At 46.6% G+C, this 21,555-nt stretch overlaps 1 protein-coding gene across 1 annotated transcript in view; it reads right to left on the reverse strand.

The window, feature by feature from the left end:
- Nucleotides 1–21,555, reverse strand: part of NVL (nuclear VCP like) — a 502,294-nt gene that overhangs the window by 308,962 nt on the left and 171,777 nt on the right. The window contains exon 12 of the mRNA XM_078649847.1: nucleotides 6,813–6,957. Coding sequence (XP_078505973.1) covers nucleotides 6,813–6,957 — 145 coding nt within the window. The remainder of the gene's footprint in view (nucleotides 1–6,812; nucleotides 6,958–21,555) is intronic.

Below are 21,555 nucleotides of genomic sequence, written 5' to 3' on the forward strand. Positions count from 1 at the left end.
TGAATACATTTTTTTTTTTACTTTCTTTATTGAGTTTTGGTAATTTAGCAAAAATGTTGTCTCTGATTAGACGGATATTACATTGATGTTCGTCAGTAGCAGCTTGTACATATAACATTACCCATGGTCTGGCCATCACTTTAGCAGTATTTATAAGTTCATATCATGTGTATATCCACAGTATTACAGATAACCGATTCCCAGTTCACGACCGGTTCCCCTCCCATGTTTCTGTGTGTTGGTTCAGGTAGGCGACATTTCCCTTCCCGGACCCAGGCTATTCTTCCCAGGTAATATGCATCCTTCTGTACTCCCTGGGGATTGAATTCTGCTCTTATAATGGAGTAGACAAATGGGCTGAGATTGGGCATGTGTGTTACCTGACCTTGCACGATACTTAAATTACTGGGGGGACTACAACCCCTGTACCACAACCCCCTGCCGAAACCCAAGGGTGTGCCCCTACCCGCCAATTGAAGAGTAATGGCTTGGTTCACGGTTTGGACGGATGAGTGTTCCACCCCGCCCTTATGGAATTAATGGAGTCTGTTGACTACTGTTTATATTTTGATTGTTCAATTATGTTTTTCTGTCATGTTGTGTGCATGATTCGGCAACTGAAGTAGTTCCCCTACCTACACCAGGCACAGGTTGATATGCAAACAATCCATGCACCACTAGACACCATGCGCTCCAAGTCCATCTCCCGCTATACTAATGATTTCCACTAACATATGCAATTGGAATGTCCAAGGCATTCAAAGACCTGTGCACAGGTATTCTATCTACTTCTACCTTAAGAGCTGTTCTGCCCAGATTGCCTTCTTGCAAAAAACCCATTTGACACCCCTGGAAATATCTAGACTCCAAAGACATTGGAGGGGGCAACTTTTCGCCACGGGTTATTCTGCATATGCACGGGGCGTTAATATGGATTAAACCGGGGACACCTTTTGCAGTGGACAAAACTGTTCTAGAGTTAGAGGGGCGATACGTCTTAGCGAAAGGACGTCTGGACAGACAACATATACTCTTGGGCTCAATCTATGCACGAACTCTGACCAAGCCACACTTTTTGACACCTTATCTAACAAATTAACCTGCTGGCACAGGTTACCGTGGTTAATAGGCGGAGATTTTCATTGTGTGATTGATCCAGCTTTGGACCACTCTTTTCCTCCACTGCTGGGGGGCACCCACGGTTCTAGCGGCAGAGGTGCTACGCGAGTGGCTGGAGCACTGGCAGTTAGTAGACGTCTGACGACATCGCCAACCCACAGACAGAATATCTTCCAATTTCTCGTGTTCGCACCAGGTGCATGTTAGACTTGACAGATTAGTATGCACACCGTCAACTGCATTGTGGGTGACTAGGACCGAATACATGGGTGGGATCCATTCCGACCACAACCCACAATTTCTGCAGTTAACATGGGATGCTGACGTGCCTACAATTCCCATGTGGCGCCTGAAACCAGAGACAATGGAAGACCCTCCGTTCTGAGAAGCCCTGAGTAATGCCAGAATCACCTACTTTAGAAACAACGATCTCACAGCGTCCTCGCGTCTCAGAGCAGGACGCTTTTAAAGTAGTAATCCAGGGGCAGTGCTTAAGCACACAGTATGGTCTGCGCAAATCTACTGAAGCAGACCTTAAGCGGGTAGAAAACTGGCTTCTCCGTGAAGAAGCCCGAGCTGTGGATAATCTAGCAGCAATAAGCTGGCTGGCGGAACAATAGGTGGAATTCAAGTCCCTATTAGAGAGACTACGATGCTTAAATTACACGCCACACTCTGCCCGCTCACAAGCTGCAGCTGACCGAGCCGGGCGACTAAAGGCTTGGTTCATACGCCAAGAAGTATCCCGGACACCCTTTGCAGTGCTCTGTTCTCCAAAGGTCCGTTGCTCTATATGCAAAGTGAGACACATGCATAACTCACAAGACACTATTCAGAGCTAAATCGGTCGTCGACTGAAGTCAACCCAGACGAGATTCGCCTGTTCCGATCTACACTATAATTACTGCGCCTCACCCCTGAGCAACGGCTGGAACTAGATGAGCCAATCACTCAAGAAGAAATCCTGGCCAGTATCTGGGCCCCCGGCTACTGGGAAAACTCCGGGTCTTGATGGGCTGCCTATTGAATTCTATAAGTCTCATGCTACACTGCTCGCGCCACAGTTAAAACTTATGTATGAAGAAGCATTATCGACTTCCACCCTTTCGGGATCCAAACGCGAGGCCCTACTTGTCTCCCTCCCTAAGCCTGACAAAGACCTGAAGGAGCTAGGATCTAACAGACCACTTGCATTGTTCAACACCGATTATTAAAATTCTGGCGAGGATTTTGGCGGCCCATCTGGCCCTGTTAGTTCCGACTCTGGTACATCCGGATTAAAATGGATTTGTGCCCACACGTAGCACCTCCTTAAATCTCAGGCGCTTCTTTTGAACTCAAGCATATGCACCACACTCCTGGGCTCGATTCGGATGTCAGTGTTGGATCTCGAGAAGGCTTTTGACTCATTGAAATGGCCATTCATATTCTCGACACTACATCACTATGCCTTGGAGCACGATTTATACATTTAGTAAGACTCCTATATGCACAGCCTCTCAATCGGATACGAACTGGCCCATTAAAATACAAATCAATAACGATTGGCAACGGCACCCGAAAGGGACGTCCTCTCTCACCTTCTCCTTGATGACTGAACCACTAGCGGCGGAACTCCGCCAAAGGGGCACGGGCTGGGGCAAATTACTTGGCGATGGCCTGCACCTAGTCTCTGTATGCAGATGATTTACTGTTATACCTCTGGGATGTCCGCAAAGTGTTGTGTACGATCGCCGAAATGCTCTGTGAATTTGCGAGACTGTCGTGACTCCGGGTGAACTGGAGAAAATCCTGCTTGTTTCCTTTTGCTCAAGAGCTTAGTCTTTAATGATGTAACGGTATCCTGGCAACCTACCTTGTTCTACTACCTGGGAATTCACATTTATCACTTATCAAATGATTTACTAGAGGGAAACCTCATGCGTGCACTGTCCTCCATTCGGTCTCAAATGGGGTTCTGGAAGACATTACAAATATCAATAATGGGTAGGATCGCCTTACTAAAGATGTTGGTCTTTCCTAGAATACTGTATTATATTTCAAACCTGCCCATTTACATCCCAGCTAAAACTTTAAGACTTTGAATAAAAAATACGCAAGTTCATTGGGAATACTGGGCGTTGCAGGGTAGCCTTGAAAAAATTATATGCACCTATGGAACAGGAAGGACTGGCAGCACCAAATATGGAATTATATTATCTGGCGGCTCAACTGTACTGGGGGGCTAAATGGCCATCAGGCATACATATGTTAGTTAGACACTGCTACTAAGCTACCAGCTTTGACAATGCCTAATATTCATCATCTATTACATCAGATCACTAAAACTAGCTTACCAGGACCCATGCGGTTAACTGTTGCACACTGCTGTTACAGCTGGAGCATATACCTTACACGGTCAGTGATCACACACACGACACTTTCACTCAGACACTTATGACCCAAATGGGAAAAAGACAGCGGTCGCCCGTGGACAGATGGGGAATGGACATCAACCTTAGCAGGACCTGCATATATACCACGAAACACGAAATTTAGTCTCATACAGTTTTATATTATGCACAGAGCATACCGAACGCCAGCCAAAATAAATCGATATTTTCATCGGACAGATGCAGTCTGCCCCAGATGTGCTGAGGCTGAAGCAGATCTGCTCCACATGGTGTGGCACTGCCCTACTTAACACACCGATTAGCGGGATATCACATCTCACTTATCCACCTGCACGGAACACCCACAATTGGGCACATGGGAGGCGTGCATATTGGGGCTGTATCCCAGGTCCAAGAAGCACAAGGTTACTTCCCGATTCCTCGACCTAGGTTTTATTACTGCTAAATGGCTCATTACCCTTAGGTGGAAGAGCCCAGACCCCCTCCAGTTAAGGCCTGGACACAATCATTACTTGTACGGGAGCAGGCGGAGAGTGCAGCATTACATATGGAGGATTCCCTAGAGTTGCACAAATATCCAGTGGCACAAAGTTGGGATGCATTACTTGCAGATTTTCGGCTGTCGACACAGCCTCCAGAGGAGGACAAACATGACTAAGGCAAAAGAAGACACAGACATTGCAAAAAAACATAAAAATACGCAGGAGCTGGAAACTAGCGTTATCACACTGCAGATGGTGAATGAATGGTTGTGCAATGCCACTTGAACAGCTATGATTAAAAGTAAGCGTCAACGTTCTTGGTTGTGGGTGTAGGACAGACAGGTCTGAGAATATTCATGTTTGTAGACTTAATTTGGGCACACTAGTTTATGTTGACGTTTTATTTCTTTTATAAATAATGAAGAATCTTGTGCTATAGAAATGTTAAATGTAGCAATAAATCGGATGTTACGCGGGCAATCTCCTTTGGTGATCCCAGCCTCATATCACCATGGTCATTTGTCAAAAATCACAGAGGAAATGTATATTTCCGTACGACGAAACAGATGATTATTTGCTAACTGTACTGTTACGTGAGCGGTCATTGTAATAGGTATGCATGGGGTATGAGACGCCTGGAAAGGTAGGGGGTAGAGTGCCCATGAGTGCAGGTATTCTCCACCCTTCTTACTCAATGTACAGAAGCAGTCTTCTGGGGCATGGCGTGATCATGTGCTTTTATCTTGTATACTCACTGAACGAAATCATGAAGTGTGCTGAAAAGTACCTCACAGCAAACTCAAACTCTGGGTTTCTCCAACACTGGTGAAGGGGAGCGGGGGGAGGGAGTATCTTCAGATGCCACACCGGGCCTGACCTCCTCTAGCAACCAGTGCTTAATTTGTGAAAGAATGAGTGCTGGTGCCCAAAGTTCTGCTCAGGAGCCCGGCAGGCACAATTACAAGACACTGCAGCAAATACCTGGGCTGTGTAGGCAGGAGTCCACCATATGGCTCTTTAATCCACTACCAGACACTCCGTGCCCCTTTATCTCACTCTTGTGGGATCCTGCTTTCTTTCTTTGTGACGATTTTACAGTCAGTCTTTCGTATTCTTTCTCCTTCATGCGTTTAACCTCTGTTACTCTCGGGAAATGTCCGATAAGGAAATATATGTGCCGGTTTAAAAAAATGATCGCTACTGGGTCACACCGGCTCAAATTACGCACTGCTAGCAAGAGAGTGTACTCGAGCAACCAGTTTTCCCACTTCGGGTACAGCAGTTAAATAATAAAATGTTAATTTGTAATTAAGATGTTATCAAATAAAATTGAAGGAAAACAAGGTGCACCTGTTGGAGATATTTGGTAACAACAGAAAATGTCCCCCAGAAGCCACTGATAGACCACGACCAATGATTAATGCTAATAGTACTAAACTAAAGAGGAGGAACTTTCATCGTCGGGGAGTGGGATAGGCCCAAACACTGGAACTTAAACAAAATGCAAGGACACCCCCAGTGCAAGAGGCCATTCCTGATCAGAGAGAAGGGCGCCAGGCTCAGGGGCAGCTGGAGAGTTTATGCAATGAATCAACTCCTTTATCGAAGGCTTAAGCAAGATGCATGCCGGGGTTGAGGAAGTAGAGATTAAAATAAAATGCCTGTTCGGGGAAATTCATGTGTGGTTACTTCATTGTAATAATAATACCTGAATGCTTCCTTTGTACTTTATCGTCCCAGTCTTAAAGAGCCATAATGTGGTGGTACCTAACTTAATGGGAATCCTGGAAGGAGGACAGGCTGACCCAACACACTGCGGCTTGAAGCAGCAGTGTCTGCAGGTGGATGGCAGGTTTCTGTAGGAGGTGGTTTAACACACTGAACTATCTCGCTTTGATTTACGAGTAGTGAAATGCAATGTCTCTCCTTTTTTTAGTTTCACTTCTCTTCATAATCTTAAATTACTCTCAACATAGTTTAAAACCAAAAAGCAAACTCTAGATTTAGGGAAAAACTAAAGAATTTGTCATGTGTCAAAAATTATTATTATTTTTTTAACTTTTTATTTTCACTTTGTGACATGTGCAGGCAATGGCAACAGTATAGGATCATATATCCATCTATATTATTAAATAGTTAAAGTTTTACAGCATAACATCTGGTATATCTATAAAGTGATGACTCATGAAGAAACATAAGTGTACATAGCATAGGACGGAGATGGGGGAGCATTGTATACATAAGTCACAGTAGGACCGTCGTCGCATTTGTCCTTCCCTTAAAGATGTGTGTGTAAGGGGGGCCAAAGTGTCCCTAGGCCAGGATCTAGCAGATTACAGAGATCCGATCGTGTAAGAATTTATAGAGATTGTTGTGAGGTCGAACAACCTGCAGTCACATCTGGGTGGAGTTTGGCCCCATATGTCGAAAATTATTTTCACGTTGGTGCTAAAGCAAAAGGAAAACTAAAGTTCCACTGTGAACCACAATATTTAACATTTAGAACGTGCTCTGAAAATAAGGTTACTGTGAGGTACTGGGATAAAACAGACAGCAAGCTGCTCTACCAGTGCTTAAAAGGTGCAGTGCAGGGTAGTATAAAAATACTCAGAAAGGTCCAACCAAAGGGGAAATACTAAACAATTTTCTGGAGTATCTTTTCCTCAGCTTGTTTGAAGGGTTCAACCTCAATGTACATGCACTGGGGACCTCTGCATTATATCAATAGGTCGAAGTGCAGAAGAGCTGAAAGCATCCAGTCATTTTACTGTAGATCTTGCCTGACCTTGGAAGTTCAAACTTTTTTTTGCAAGTTTACCTTTCTCTGGCTCCTTCGTCAGGAATCCCCAGGCAGATTTCTCGATCAAACCGTCCCGCTCGCCTCAGGGCTGGGTCCAGCGAGTCCGGCCGGTTGGTTGCTCCAATCACCAAGACCTGGGCGGTGACAGCCGGGTTATTCAGGTCTGGAAAGGAAGAGAAAAGATAAACAATCAACAGCAAATTCAAGGTTTTTACAGCTAGGATTACACAAGGTGACCTACTACCAGGATATTAGAAGTTTAATTTCAATAGCAAATGAGTTTCAAAGGTATGTTTCTTGCTAACCAAACGCAAAGTATACACGTTCTGATTTAATGTCAGGAACCTTAGACAGTAGAACAAAAGTGATGAAGGCTAATATTTGAGTAATTCTGAACCCCCACACATATTTGGTACATTTACATTTAGCTCGTTCTGCCAGAGAGACCCGAGCCTCGTTAATGAATTACAAGAAGGTGGAACCATGCATGGAGTCGACTGAGCTCCCTGGCAGAGGGGACACAGCCCAGCAACTCTGAATGAACTCTCCCTTTGAGACTCATCTGCATATGGCTGTTCAATGGCATCTACTAAAAGATAAACTGGAACGAGATCCACAGCGAATACCAAGGCTGAGATTAAACGTAATTACCTTTTGTTTTGCTCAGTGAGACACCTTCAGTGAATGATGGGGGTCCAACCATCACATCCCATTCCACTCAACCCTACACACCATCACTGAGTACACGTATTACTCATCCTGCACATACGGGCCTCCTAAATAATGCTTTGCCATTGAGCCTTATGTTGAACTAAACAGCAGAACACATTGCCCTGTAAAAGTTTCACTTTATTTTTGGTAATAAACTAATACATGTATACATGTATTTGTAATTCTGCAACCCTCCGGATATAAAGCACTAGCAGATGTGTGTCTTATTGAGGACCCTCCCTGTCCTTCCTCCTCCAGACCTCTTAGGATGTAGGCCTCTGCTCCCCTTTCATTGGTGTGCGCTCTTGCTTCTTCAAAGCCAGTCCCCTGAACATGTGACTTAGGGACCAGAACTGGACGCCTGAAGGGGTGGGAGGATGTGGGAGTTGTACCCACAGCAAGCCCTTGTGTATCTCAAAAGATGGGAAGGGTGCAAGGCAGAGGGGAACAGAAACAACCACTTAATATACTTTCCTGCACTTACCTTCAGCTCTGCACCCACTGTTACCATAACGGCATCTAATCCCCAACACCTTAAAGAAATGCACCCTATGCCATCCTCACCCCCATTCCCTGCTCAGAATCTTTTGTACTAGTACCTAGCAACTGCCAGAGTGCAGCAGCATAGGAGCTTTATTACAAACAACATCCATGAACACACTAACGCAGCCCACAATACACAGCGTTACACTGAACACAGACTGGACATCAATCCCCTACTAAACACCAAAGCTACCGATGTCAGTATTAATTTGGAATCCTAGTTCCATGTGGTTATGCACCGTTCAATGCAAAATGCCCCCGCGACGCTATAAAGTCAATCAAAACACCAGGCCAATGCCAAGGAGTAGGTATGGTCATAGCCTACAGACACCACAGTGCAGTCAGACCTCTCTGATATACAGCCCCAAACACCTCTGTCCTTGATGAATTCACAGAACCACTCTGAGTGGTCTGTAAAATAAACTGGCCTGCCTCCTGGCCTTCAGACACACTCCCAGCCCGTCTAAGAGTACCCACTCTACCTTCAGAGACTACCGCACACACCTTTGAGAGCTGCTGATAAACAACTCGCATGGAAACTTAATTTGGGTACCTCAACCTTTGCCTTTAACACAAGTAAAACAACACTCAAGAACAAGACATTTAACCCCCTACACCCAGAAGCTACAACCCACTACACTGCCCACATTTTTTGAGGCACAGTAATTTGCCAATCCTTCCTCCTCCTACGGCAGAACCTAGCAAAAGGTCAAAACGACTCGCAAAACACAGTGATGCTCAACCCTACAAAAATGTCTTTAAGCGTTCCCTCCTGGTAGTTACCTCATCTCATGTCGACTATCACCACATACTCTGCTAGCAGATCACCAGAATGTAAAATACTATCATACCAACTAGAAGAGTCATTTTTGATAGCTTAAAAAAGAGATTGCAAATTATTTACATCTCTTCTAGCACAGGGGAAATTCAGACTTGTAGCCTACAAAGAGAATGGAGTCTGTGTTATGCTGATATGGCCAATATCATCATTTCAGCATTCGATATTTAAGCCATATAACTATGCTATACCCAGAAAATCACTACTACTAGGTTATGTGGTATTTATGTGGCATGTAGAACTCCCAACCTCCACTAGCGTGGCACCGCGGCACGCTGAAGTGATTACAAGCAGACCTGTGTTTTAGGTTGAAAAGGTGTGTGGTTGAAGTAAGACCTACATGGGGGACGACGTTGAAGAGGATATGAGGCCCTGACGCATGGTCCAATTCTCTTGTGGCAAGCCAATACTGCTAGTATTTATTCCTGTTCTTGCTATTGGAAATGTGAGACATGATGTACATGTTACTTACCTACGGTAACGCCTTATCTGGTAGAGACTATCTAGCTGCAGATTCCTTACCACAGAATAATCCCCAGGTGTCAGACTGGATCCAAATGTTTTTTAGCAGTATTGCTGTGCGCCGGTACATGCGTTACTATAGCGGCCTTCCACGCCAGAGGAGCGGAGCCATGATGAGGACTGACTACTGGTGTAAAATTCTAAGGCCCTGAGAAGGGTGTCTCTTACACTGCAATTGGCTTGCAGAGCAGAGAGGCTGGGAGAGTCGGTAAGGAATCTGCGATTAAATAGAGTCTCTATTAGATAAGGAGTTACCGAAGGAAAGTAACTTGTTCATCTGACAGAGATTCTAGCCGCAGAATCCTTACATTAGAATTGATACCCAAGGAATGCCTCCGGGGAGGTAGGTCTGCAAAGCCAATTTGGACCAGAGAGTGCCCGTCACATAGCTGCCAAGGTTACAGATTGCTTATAATTGAAATTTTCATAATTTCAGTGTAGTTATAAGTGACATTCAACTATGAGTGACACTTTCTCGCAAGCAAAATGAAGCAATGAAGACGAGGGAAACAAATAAATATCACAAATTACACCCATTTGTGGAACAAGAAACTCTAAGAAGATTGTAAAACTGCTGTAAAACATTAGAAATGGAAGGGCACTGTGGGACCCGACTGTACCAACCAGGATGTGAGAGGCCCATATCGGCTAAGTTTGCAGGTTGCTTATGTGTGCAATTTCCATGGTTTCAGTGTACTTATGAGTGACATTTTACTATCTAAAGTGTGACATTTTGAGTGACCCTTTCTGGCCAGTAAAACAAAGCAATGAAGTCCATATAAAGAGCTAAATGTTACAATTTACCACCTTTTGTGCAAAGAGACGCACTAGCCTGACTATGGTCCATGCTAACCTCATTAACGCCTATTTAGAAGTAGCCCGACTCTACCCAGTCCATTCTAACTCCATAAAAAAATTCAGAAACAGCCAGCCTGACCCAGTGTTCAAACCTCATACACATCTAGCAGATCTACGCCTGCTCATGTACTCTAACCCTTTTACAACCATCAGAACCAACCCATCCAGTTCAAAGCCGTTCAATGCCATTCTAAAGCCATCCACATCCACCAGAACCAGTGTGGGCGGGCGCAGTCCATTCTAGCCGCATTAACACCCATCAGAACCAGCTGGTCCTGCCCTGTTCCCTCCAGTAGCCCAAATTTCCAGTCTGAACCAGCAAGCCCTGCTCAGTGCATTGCCACACTAGTTAAAACCATTTAAGCACAAGGTACATCAACCAGAACCACACGGTTGTCACATGTCCATTTTTTACCAGCCTGACCAGTATTTTAATATCTAGAATGGAACACAAATTAGCAAAATCATCTAAAGCGGGCATTTTTCTTCTTACCAGACTTAGAAAAGGATACATAAAAAGAAAGGACTTAAAAAGTGTATTCTAGAGCTGGTTAATTGATCTGTGGCTGATAATTGAAATAAACAAAGAAAAGAAGTATAAAAAAAAAACTGTGATTTTTATAAAGTCCAGTTTATCATGTCTGGGTCTTTGCTGAATCTTATTATTTATTTATTTATTTAGAAGTTTTGTATAGTGCTAGCTGGCCCCGAGGGTGTCAGAGCGCTTCACAGCATGTATAAATTATGAGCATTATCGGCATAGACAGAATCCGTAACTTACATACTTATGAGCATTATAGACATATATACAATACAGATCTTGTGATCGAACAAGAGGGTCGTGGCTGAGGGGTTTCATATAGAGGAGTTAACTTGCTGATAGCGAGTGGGGTGTCTATCGATCAGGACGAGGTATGACGGAAGATCCCGGCGATTTTTGTTCTGAGACGACTGTTTTAGACCACATCGAGGTTATGGTACGGTGTGGAACTATTTACGGAGTATCTTGTGTTCTTCTCGTTACGTTCGAAAGCGCTCTAGGAAAGGGCTTTGAGTAGGGTCTTGAATGTCGGGAAAGGTGGTCGTTCTGATGTGGGGGGATGGAGTTCCAGATATTAGGTGCATTTCCCGCAAAAGATTTAGTTGCGGTTTTGTGTTTCTGAGATTTCAGTGGGATGAGTACTAGCGTGTTGGAACTTCTGAGATTCCTGAACTGGCCGGCCCATTTGAGTTTGGCGGCAAGGTATTCTGGTTTGCCTGTGTGAAGGGCTTTATGCGTGAGGCAGGCTGTTTGGAAGCTGGCTCACTGTTCAATTGGGAGCCAATTAAGTTCCTTGAGTGTGGGAGAGATGAAGTCGAATTTCTTAGTTCCTGTGACCCTTCTTGCTGCGGCATTGAAGGTAGTTTTCAGGGGACCTAGGTGAGATTTAGCTGTCCCGGTCATCACTCCGATTTCATAGTCAGTTCTGGAGAGCACCCGTGCTTGGGTGGCCTGTTGAAGGTCTTTCGGGGGAAGGAAGGGTTTTATTTTGTATAGAAGTTTCAGATTGAGAGACGCACTTTTGGCGGATCTTGAGATGTGTTTTTTCATGTCCAGTTTAGGGTCTAGGGTGATACTTAGAGATTTCACCAAATCTGTTGGCGTGAGGGCGCCATTGAGGGCGTCAATGGCTTTGAGCCATTCTTCGATTTGGGGGTTTTCGTCTCTGTTGGAGATGAGGAGCACTTCTGTTTTCACTTTATTAAGTTTAAGGTGGTTCATTGTGAGCCATTGTTGGACCTCTTTGAGCGTGACATTAAGTCTGTGTATGTTATCAATGGAGGATGTTTCCAGATAAAGCTGTGTATCATCAGCATAGAGGTGGAAGGGGATGTTGGAATTCCTGAGTAGTGTGGTGAGGGGTTCCATGTAGATGTTGAAAAGTTGGAGGGAGAGTACTGACCCTTGAGGAACACCTCTGTTGACGGGAAGGGGGTTGGATTCAAAGTTTTAAATTTTTATTTTTTGCGAGCGGTTGTGTAGAAATGTGGAGAACCAGTTTAGGACCGTCATTTCAATGCCTGCTCTTTCATGGAGGACTTTGAGGAGCAGGGTGTGATCAACTGTATCGAACGCGGCCGATGAGTCTAGGAGAACGAGAAGGCAGCATTGGCCTGAGTCAAGTGACTTCTGTAGATCGTCTATGACATTTAGGATTGCGGTTTCGGTGCTGCAACCCTTTCTGAATCCAGATTGGTGTGGATCTAGGAGCTTGATGTTCTCCAAGTGTTGGGTTAGCTGTAGAAGAACACATCTTTCCAGAATTTTGGATACAAGGGGTAGGTTCGATACGGGTCTAAAGTTGTTCATATCCTCAGTGTCTATCCCTGGTTTTTAGTAGCGGCGTGACTTGGCCTACTTTGAGGCAGTCTAGAATGATTCCCGAGCTCAGTGAGCTATTAATGATCTTGCACCAAATTGGGGCTACGATGAGCTTCAGGTCTTCAGCCAGGCTCGTGGGAAGCTGATCTAGGGAGTGGGATGAAGGTTTACCGTTGGTGATAAGATGGACGATCTCTGCTTCCTGGATGGGGCTGAAGGAGGACCAGTGATTAGGTGGATTCACGGGGGCGCTGTCCTTAATTGCCGGCGCCTTGATCTCCATGGGAGGGGAGGGATTTGTGCTGAGAGAGAGATCGATCTTGGCAATTTTTTCATTGAAAAAGATGGAAAAGTTGTCGCATTGTTCTTTGGATGCCACTATATCGGATGTCGTCGGTTTGGATGTTTGGCTCCTAATGATATTAAAGAGTTCTTTGGGGCGTTTATTTGCGTTGTCTAAAGCGGAGCAGAAGAAAGTTGTCTTTTTGTTCTTGATGAGCTTATTGTAGTTTCTGCGTGCTGCCTTGAGTTGATCACGGTGGAGGGATTGTTCCTCCAGGTTCTTTCTAAGGTTCTAGGATGTCCTCTTTCTTCATTGATGTCGGTGGTGAACCAAGACCTGGAGGGGGTGCTTCTGGGTTTTTTTAGTTTCAAGGGAGCCAGGTGGTCCAGGGTGAGCGTCATGTTGGAGTGGTAGAGAGAGGTGAGTTTGGTGGTTGAGAGGTGCTCCGTCGTGCTCGGGAGGAGCGTGCTTAGCCGTTCTTCTAGGTTAGCCCGAGGGACTTGAGCTGTCTTCCTGACCCATTTGGGAGGGGCCTGTTTAGGGGGTTGAGTTAGGGCCGGTTGGTTAATATGGAAAAGAATGATGTGGTGATCTGACCAGTCCACGGGAATGATATAGTCAATAGTGATTGTGTTTCTATTCGAAATGATTGCGTCAAGGATCGCTCCTCTGTGGTGTGTTTCTTCTGAGCAGTGTTGGATCAGATCGTTTTCTAACAGGAGACTGTTAAGAGATTGAATGAGCGGATTTTTTGTTTCATTCCATCTTATGTTGAGGTCGCCCAGAATTATGCTGTTGGCGTTGCGGAGTGCGCAGTGGGTAATCAGGTCAGAGAGGTGCACTCCGAATTCGTTGGCGTTGCCTGGTGGATGGTACAGGAGATGGCAAAGTAGCAATCTGTTCGTGCATGATTTGATGTTGACTGATAGGCATTCAAAGGAGCTCTAAAGGCACGATGAGCTTTCCGTAATGGAGAAGTTACTTTTGTGAATGATTGCTATGCCTCCGCCTCTCTGCTCATGTCTATCTTTGTGGAATATTGAAAATCCGGGCGGCACCAGCATGTCCATGTTGGGGTAGGACAAGGTGTTGAGCCAGGTTTCAGTGATGAAAGCTACATATAGGTCATGGGAGAGGATAGCTTCTGCTAATTCTGTTGCATGTTTGGAAGCAGATCTGCTGTTGATGAGCATGCATTTAATGGGGGGTTCTTCTTCTGACCTCGACTTGATGGGTTGGGCTCTAGGTAGGGAGGCTAGGTGAGCTGGGGGTCTAGGGACTCTAGGGGAGGGCTATGTTCCCTTCCAACTCCTGTAATTACTTGAATCTTAAAACATGAATGAATTCTCTGGGAAAGGTGGGGACGCTACCAAGCTATCCCGGTCTACCCCATCCACATCTCTGTCCAACTCACCTGTGCCAAGCACCACACGTGCCATTGGAGTGACTCACTGCCAGGCTCAGCCAGTGTTTTCATTTGGCAAGTGGGTAGGGCTGGAGTCAAGCAGATGGTGCTCTGCAGTTGTGAATATTGATGAGAGAGGCCAGGTTCTGGTGTGGACTGCCTTGCTTCAGCCCGTCCAACGATACGTTGCTGCTGCTACTAAACATTTTTAGCTTTCAATTGTGTTGTTGCAGGGCCAGCCTGGACTTTTAAGGACCCTGCTGGCATCCCCAGGTCATACTGCCTGCAAAGGATCCTCATGTTCCATAACGCCCCGTCCACCCCACAAAAACAAGATAGATCTGCCGTGGGTGGACTTAAGCAGAACCACGTGCCTCATCCTCCCTCTGCATGAACTGATCAAACTGTGCTAAGAAGCCCCTGTACGAACAGACACAAACAGAGTATTCCCCCTCCGTGCCTCCCTCCCTCCCTCCACACTGTACAGGAGCTCTGCCTGTGCCAATCTCTCTGCTGTGCTCATCGAGCTCCTTGATGTCATATACATGCAACACCAGTAAGGAGAGATATTTATTTACGTCAGGAGTTGTAGTCCAGTTTTCCCTAAGCATGACGGGTGTTGAAGTTAAAACGTCGCTGGCTTCATGCAGTGTGCTGTTGTCATGGCAATCTTGAGCTGCTACCTTGCTGGGAGGTGCATTCAAGCTCACATTCCTGTATGGGACGAAAGTGGAGAAATTATAATGCCCCATGAGAGTCACCCTGGGAGGCAGTCACACCACACGGACAACAACTGCCATGTTCAGCGAATCCCAGCCTTAATCTCCCACACAACTGCTTACGATTTACACCAGTTGTGACGCCATTGCTAATGCTGCGCCAGTATCGGATGAATGGGTTACAGTGGTAAGAGCGCTCTGGACAGCTGAGGGAGAGCTACAAATGAGTGACTATTTATTTCAGTGCAGTGATGGGGAACACCACACTGAAATGAGTTACTCTAATGCTTGAAGCAGGATACTTGGCAGGGCCTGACTTTCCAGACAGTAGTGTTTGGTTTACATGTGCAATGATGCCCATGTTGCCGCCTGACAGATGTCCAAGACAGGGACTCTGCAGGCTAATACGGTGGCTGCTGCTTGGAATGAGCGCACAAACTCTCAGGGTTTGCTTCTTGGCCAGTGCTTGTCAGATCTTGATGCAGAGCACTAACTATCTTGGCATGGTCTGCTTCTGCACTGCCTTACCTTTCTTGGCTCCTACATATTCCATGAAGAGTTGATCATCCTCCCAGGGCTCTTTTGTACAATCAAGGTAGAAAGACAACGCTCTTTTTGGGTCCCGGCACTGGAGTGTCTCCTCTTCTTTGGAGGGCCAAGGTGGAGCAAAGAAGGTAGCAGGGCGATGCTCTGACCTACATGGAAGAGTATTACATCTTTCAGAAGGAAGGAGGCACTATCTGCAGGACCAGCTTAACTGGGTAGAAGGTGGTGTAGGGAGGATGTGTCGAGAATGCCTGCAATTTGCTAACCCTTCTGCCCTATGTTATGGCCACTAGGAAGGCCTACTAAGAGGGCAACTGTGCTCACAGGGTGCACATATCAAGAGGTTAAGAACAAAATTTAGATTTCACTGGGGCATGATGAATGACCTGGGGATACATGTGCTGCAAGCCTTTAAAAAACCCAGCCACAACAAAAGAAAGCAGGTTGGTACAGCAAAACCAAGAAAACTAAAATGGCTAATAGAAAACTTTTAACTGAGCCCAGAGCAGAGTCCTGCTTAGCCAAAGATAGAGCAAACATAAGAGCTTTAGAGAGGTGCAGAAAGGGGGTTGATCTAGTGGGATTCACACCACGAAACAAACTTATCCCAACGCAGGCATGTACTGGCTGGGTGGAGTGACACCTGGCTGCCAGAATAACATCACAGACTTCGGGAGGAAGGTTAAAAGCTATCGACTGTCACCACCCAGCCTCCATGCATGAAGGAGAAGGTTGCATAGGTTTGGGTGCAGAACACTCCCCTGTTGCTGAATTAGAATATCCTCTCAAAGTGGAAGCCTGATCGGGGGACCAATGGTCATGCTCAACAGCACAGAATAGCAGACTTACCATGCCCAATTTGGAGCCACAAGAATAACTTGGGCTCGGTCATTCCTGCTCTTCTTGAGAACTCTACGCAGGAGTGGTAGGGGCAGAAAGGTGTACAGGAGGCCGGAGCTCCACTCAAGACAGAAAGCATCTCCGAGAGAGAGTTGCCTTGGAAACTCCAGCTTGCAAAAAATGGACATAGCATGTTCTTTGTGGAGGCAAAATGAACTAACCAAGGTTCTCTCCACTCCTGAAAGAGACCTTGTGCCACCTACGAATGGAAATAACCTTTGTGATACACTAGGCATCGTCGGCTGAGTTCGTCCTCCCTGGGGTCCAGGTGCTGAACCACCAGGAAAAGAACATGGCATTCAAGCAATATCCAGAGACGTAAAATCTCTTGACAAAGAGTCACAACCCCACCCTGCCTTGTTTGTTGCACATGGTGGTTATGTTGTCCATGAATACCTGCACCTGCCTTCCCTTGATCGAAGGGCTTTCAACGCCAAGCGCATTGCCAGGAACTCTAAACAGCTGATGTGGAGCCTGGACTCACCAGAGATCAAAGTCCCCTGATCTCCAACTCATCCAGATGGCCGCCTCAGCCCAGGAGTGATGTAACGGTCACTACAGTCAGCTCTGGTTGGGGAAGGGAGAGGGGTCTGTCATTGACCCAATCGCACTTTGTTAGCCACCACTGCAGATCTTTTGCAGTTCCCTCGGAGATCTGGACCCTAAAGGTCCCACTGCAAAGCTTGAATATGCAAACAGCCATGAGTCGCAAGCAGGAGGCCATGCGACCCAACAACCTCAGGGTCAGTCTCACCGAAATCCAGGATAGAGGCTAAAACATCAGTGTCATAACCTCAATGTCCTGGACTCGCCGCTCAAGAAGATAGGGCTGAAACTGCACTGTATCCTGAACAGCTCAGATAAAAAGGAACATCTGGCAGGTAATCAGGTGTGTCTTCGGCACGTTGATAGCGAGCCCCAGCAAGCAGAAGGTTCACTGTAATCAGGAGGTGGGAGACAACTGCGTAGAGCGAGCCCACCTTCAACGGACAATCGTCAAGGTAGGGAAAGACTGAAAACCCTGACCTCTGTAGATGAGCTGCAACCACCACTATCACTTTCCTGAACACTGGAGTGGCACTGTTAACGCCATATGGGAGCACAGCAAATTGAAAGTGCTCTTGGCCTACAGTGAACCACAGGTAAAGTCTGTGGGTAAGCAGGATGGGGATGTGGAAATAAGCTTCTGGCAAGTACAACGCTACCATCCAGTCTCCCGGGTCCAGGGCAGACAGAACTTGTGCAAGCGTAGCATTTTGAATTTCTCCTGTTTCAGGAAGAGATTGAGAAGGTGCAGATTTAGGATAGGACAAAGGCCTCCGTCCTCCTTTGGCGGGATAGTAACAATGATGCTGGCACCCACTCTATGGCTCTCTTGGCCAAAAGAGCCAGCTCTTCCTGTCCGAGCAAGGAGAAGTGGCACTCCATCAGCCCATCATAAGTGGGTGGCATGGCTGGGGGGTAGTCACAGAAGGAAGGGAGTAGCGCCTTTGGACGATTTGCCAAACCCAGTGATACTGACCTCCAGCGGTGCAGGTGATGGCATATTCTGCCTCCCACTGCAGGCCCATGATGGTCGGAGTGCACAATAAAGGGATTTGGAGGCTGCATCTGCCGGGGGGTTTGGGGGTAGGGGGAGGATAGACTGGTCCAGCCTTGGCTACCTGTCCCATGTGGTTTATGGGACTGGCATCTTTAAAAATGCTCGGAAGCTTGCTGCACCTGGTGGCTGAGAGGGTATGGATATGGTTGGCAACCCCTTCTTTGGCCGGATGACAGACTGGGGTTGATGAGGGGCCATAGACAAGCCGAAAGACATGGCCATAGATCTGATTACCTTAAATTGCTCTAGGGCGGAGTTCACCTTTTCTCCAAAAAGAAGAGAGCCATCAAAGGTCATGTCCATATGCAAGGCTTGGCCATCCCCTGAAAAAACAGTGGTTATCAACCAGGCGTGGTGCCGAAGGGGCACCGCTGATGAAATTGTTCTTCCCAGCAAGTCGGTCGTGCCCATTCCACATCGTATGGTGAACGCTGTTGCATCTCTCCTGTCAGCATTAGCTTTGGAGAGTATGGCTTGGGCCACCTTCAAGACCACAGGCAGCACCTGGGCAACCAAGTCCCGGATCGTATGGGAATATGGGCCCAAAAGGTACGCGTTATTTACCGACCGCAGTGCAAGGCTGGCGGAAGAGATCATCCTCTTGCCAAAGGTATCCGGCATCTTGTATTCCCTCTCTGGTGGAGTGGTAGAGAACTCACCAGGGTTGATCCTAGAGGTAGAGGCTTGAACCACTAAGCTCTCCAGGCTGAGCTGCTGGGGAAGGAAACTGGGGTCCCCAGGAATAGGGTGATTGAGGCGGCCTATTGTCCAGTGCACAGCAGTCCCTTTGTAGGGCTTCGACCAGGCCCCAAGTAAGACATCGGTATAGGCTTTGTTATAAAGGAGTAAGGTTTCAGAAGGGGCAACTCCCAGCTGAAGCACCTCGGTCAAGACGCTCATCTTGACTGCCACTGTGAGTAGATGAATGTTCAAGACTTAAGTCGCCCTTTGCACCACTATAGCAAAAGAGGCTCCCTCCGCATTAGCCACAGTAGGAGGAGAGACCAAGCCAGTGTCAGGGGAGGTGTCTAACTCACTGACCTCTGCCACTTCCTCATACCAGTTGTCCTCACTCTCAATTAGGGGATGCTGCTATCCAATAAAAGTCCTCAGAACCCTCAAATTCATCTCCCTCTCCAGACTACTTGTCAAAAGTAAAAGGCACTGACCCCGATCCAGAAACCATGGTCCCGGTCAGCGCTGGGACCAGCGGTAGGCGAAGCTGATCCGACTACATGTCAGTCGGGAATGGCGATGGGGATGGTACTGCCATGGGACGTCAACGGTGCCGGGGAGTGTGGGGGAGGGGAGCACTGAAGCGGGCGCCAAGGAACGTCGGTCTCACCAGCGGTTCCCCTCTGGATCGAACAAGGGATCCATTGGGCACAACTGGCGCTTAGGGCGAACCAGCCAGCGGGGATCAAGCTGAAGCACTTCCTGAACCTATGGGGCCCTGAGGCACTCCAGAAGGGCCGGGCCGCCCATATATAAAGTGCAAGGCCCGATAAAAATGTTTAAGCTGGACAAGGCACGCTACAGCTTCAGGAAAGTCAAGGAGTTGTGGAGCGGAGCGGACCAGACTCGACTCTGCCAAAGTGTGAGGCCTGGAGTTCTGACGTTACCACAGCTCGAAGACTTCGATGGGCACGGCAAAGTTGAAGATCTCTTTGACTTTGATTTTTTTTATGCTTGTGAGACTTACCCAGCTTCACCGACTACTTCGAGTGTGACAACGATTGGCGTGTGCAGCTTCACAAGCGATCCCGGGACCTTCCACGCTGCTGGGTTGTCAGGCGGTGAGGAGCTTGAGAGATCGCTCCCTCAGCACATTCGGGTGCATGACATAGCAGTCCCTGGAGGTCTTACAATCGTGGTCCCTTTCCAAACACCAAACGCACCCCAAATATGGGCCTGCCCAGACCACCCGGTTGCTTAGGTGACATCCTAAACCCAGGAACGAAGATCTCTTAAAAAGAGTTGACAAATAAAATCAGTCAGAAAATGACAGGGAGACTGACCAGATCAGCACTATCTGGCATGGAAGGAAAGAACCGACATCTGCTCGCTGTGGCGGCGCCTATATTGGTACCATGCATGTCATTTCCGGCACAAACGACACAGAGCCAAATTATGCCACCTACTAGCACACAGGGGTATTGCTCAAAAACATTCGGATCCAGTGTGGCACCTAGGACATATTCTACAGTAAGGAATCTGTGGCTCGAAGTCTACCAGATAGAGTGCGCATCATGCAGCTTTATTGAAAAGCACCTGGATTTGCGAGTCCTCACCTTGAGAATGCATTGTGCTAGCCATTTCCATCAGGGATTCAGAAATTCAGAGGTTGATATGCTTTTTCTTGTGGACCGATTGAAGATCTAGTAAGGGTTTGAAAATACCGTGTGTTTATGGCCTTCCAGAATGCAAGGTGGTTTTGTACTTCCCTAATTGGATGAATCCTAGGCAAATAACAGTGTTTGATGAAGTTGAGTGTTTTCCCAGAGTTTGTAGGGCAAGCTGGGATCTCTTGTGGTAGTGGCAGTTTCCACATCAGAGGTGTTGAGATTAGAACAGATTTATATACTCCACAGTACACAGCTTTATTTGCCCACTATTACTAGAGGTAGATGAACTTCCTATGCAAGAAGAAAAAGGTGGGAATTTCATTGTTTTTCATCCCATTCTGTGGAGCGGATTAGGGGCTCATCTGTACTCTGCGTCCAGAACAAATCACAAAAAGCAAAGTTACTTTCAAAAGAACTATAAGGGCTGAGTAATATACTTACCATAAAGCTAACTGCAATATGAGAGGGCAGGCAATATGCATCTTAATTCAGTTAGCATTAAGTAAATGCATTGCCGGATCCACCACACATGCACTTCAAATCATTTTCCCCAATAGGCAAGCCTGTGTGCTACACCTCCCTGCAGGGTCCTGGCAGGCAGGCACCACACTCTAGCTCCCCTGCTGGGAAAATGTCTTTGAAGAGGACAATCAGGGGTTGGCCATTTTAATTAAATAAGTCTCATTAACATTAAGGTAATTACAATGTCTGGCCCCTAAAAGTGCCGCATGGCACAATAATTCTTTGTTTCTTGCACTTCTCAATGCCCAGAATCAGAATTCTTGTTTTGCAAGGCGATTTGCCTGCTTTTACTCCTTTTTCAAAGCCATTTTAAGCAACAGCAGAAATGAACTCAGTTTTACATATATGCTCAATACTACTTGAACCGCCTTGGCAATGACTCCCATCCCAACTCACAGGACTGAATTTTTTTCATTTGCACCACTGCTCAGTAGTTCTACTGTTCCATTGGTCTGATACCCCGCCATCTAGAGTTCAAAACGTTCCAGCCATATTTTCCACTTTCATCCTTTACTTTGGTTTTAGGTCATTACGACGTATGCCCTTACCACTAGTCCATTACCTCATGATGCCTTTACCGTGCATACCTTTACAACGAAAATGT

The sequence above is a fragment of the Lissotriton helveticus genome, chromosome 6 (genome assembly GCF_964261635.1).
Source record: "Lissotriton helveticus chromosome 6, aLisHel1.1, whole genome shotgun sequence".
Taxonomy (NCBI): Eukaryota; Metazoa; Chordata; class Amphibia; order Caudata; family Salamandridae; genus Lissotriton; species Lissotriton helveticus.